General features: G+C 41.1%; 1 protein-coding gene across 1 annotated transcript; it reads left to right on the forward strand.

Annotated features, from left to right (window-relative positions):
- Positions 1–540: 540 nt before the first annotated feature.
- On the forward strand, positions 541–1,410 carry LOC106602871 (D-aspartate oxidase; the record flags this gene model as incomplete). Its single annotated transcript, XM_074112234.1, is given in 7 exon segments — positions 541–595; positions 598–695; positions 697–711; positions 809–909; positions 1,155–1,218; positions 1,220–1,325; positions 1,328–1,410. Coding segments are annotated over 7 exon segments (522 nt in total), but the record flags the coding sequence as incomplete, so codon positions are not given.
- Positions 1,411–1,896: the final 486 nt, after the last annotated feature.

Consider the following 1,896-nt stretch of genomic DNA (forward strand, 5'->3'; position numbering starts at 1 on the left):
GTGCTTTGTTGCAAACAGGATGCATGTTTTGGATTTAGTTGAATTCTGTACAGGCTTCCTTTTTTCCCCCTGAGGCATTGAACAACCTTCCTGTTCTTTGTAGTGGAATCTGTTCTTGAAATTCACTACTCGATTGTGGGACCTTAGAGATAATTGTGTGTGTGTGTGGTAGAGAGATGGGGTATTATTGAACACGGAATGAGTCTTATTACATGCAACTTATTATGCAATTTGTTAAGCACATTTTCACTCATAGACTTCTTTTGGCTTGCCATAACAAAGGGATTGAATAGTTATTGACTCAAGACATTTGCGCTTTTCATTTTCTATACATTTCTCAAATGTTGTACCAACAAAATTCAATTTTGACATTATTGTGTGTAGATCAGTGACAACATCTCAATTGAGTTACATTTTAATTCAGGCTGTAAGACAAAAATTGTGGCAAAAGTAAAGGTGTGTGAATACTTTCTGAAGGCACTGTACACTTTGTTTCCAAATCTTTTTTGACTTTGAATTTAAAATCACAAATCTGTGTCTTTTGTGACTTTTAGGTTTAGAAAAGCAGGAGGCTTGGTTGTGAAGCATAAAGTAAACACATCTCCAGGAACTAAGCAGCCAGGGATATGTCAGTCAACTGCCCCAGTCTGGGGGCCAAGTCTTTAGTAGGGGACTCTCAGGTCTACCCTGTTAGGGGGACAGGTCCTGAAGGTGTTTATACACACACATACCTGAGAGGAGAGCTTGTAAATAAGCATGTCATTGTGCTGTGTACACTATGCTGTATATGACAAACTTTGATTTGAAGGCCCAGGCCCCCTGGCTCCAACACTTCATCCGGAATGGTGAAGGGCAGTTCTACATCTACCCAAGGATGCACAGCGTGACGATGGGCGGCACACCAGGCGAGTCCAGTACAACTCTATTAGAAAACATCATTGCATCATAAAATGAGATGCTGTTTACATGATGATGAGGAATACTCTGAAATAAACAAAATGACATGATGATAAAATAGAAAGGGGGATGCCCAGGTTCTACCACTAAGAACTAAAACAACTTTCCACATGTTCACTACAAGTTAAATCTATATGCTCTTCGGAGGAAAAACAGTTGATGTCTTTGTGTGACTGTTTGGCTGATTGATACCGTAGGCAGGCGGACGACTGGCACTTGAAGGTGGATCCAAGTGACAGCCAGGGCATCCTGGAGTGCTGTAAGCAGGCTAGAGCCGTCCCTGAGCAGGGCCAGGGTCCTGGGGGTGTCTGTGGGGCTGAGACAGGGTAGGAAGAATGTCCAGGTGGAGAGGGCACTTGTCCTCCTGGGAGCCGACAGGTACCTGTGGTGCATAACTATGGCCATGGGGGCTGGTCGGAAAGTGTCTCCATGAGAGGCCCCCCAGGGCCATAGTTATGCACCACAGGTACCAAGATATAATAATATGAATCACTCACTCTGCACCATTTTATGTTAAAACAATTGATACCTGCTACTATAAATGAAAAGAAAGCAATGAATTCATGAATAGAAAGCAGAGATTTAGCGTTCTTGAAATAAAATGTGAATGATTTCTGAACAGAGGCCCTTCAGGACCAGGCTGTAAACAGATGCTCTGCTAGAGATAAATCATGAAACAATATGATCTATTCACTCGGATTGCACCTTTTTTTGGTCACAATTAGTGATACCTGCCATTGCACATGAATTAAATTAATGCATTAATTGAGATTTTGCTGGCTTGATATAAAATGCAATTGATTTTATGAATTGAATCTCTACTGTGAAACAGTGTTAGAAGTCATTTGAATGTTTTGGAAGCTACCAAGACTAATGACATTGAATGAATGTATTTTTTGATTCTACTGTATGCCATTTAAACATAGCCAAAACCCCTCA

The sequence above is a fragment of the Salmo salar genome, chromosome ssa01, assembly GCF_905237065.1.
Source record: "Salmo salar chromosome ssa01, Ssal_v3.1, whole genome shotgun sequence".
Classification (NCBI taxonomy): domain Eukaryota; kingdom Metazoa; phylum Chordata; class Actinopteri; order Salmoniformes; family Salmonidae; genus Salmo; species Salmo salar.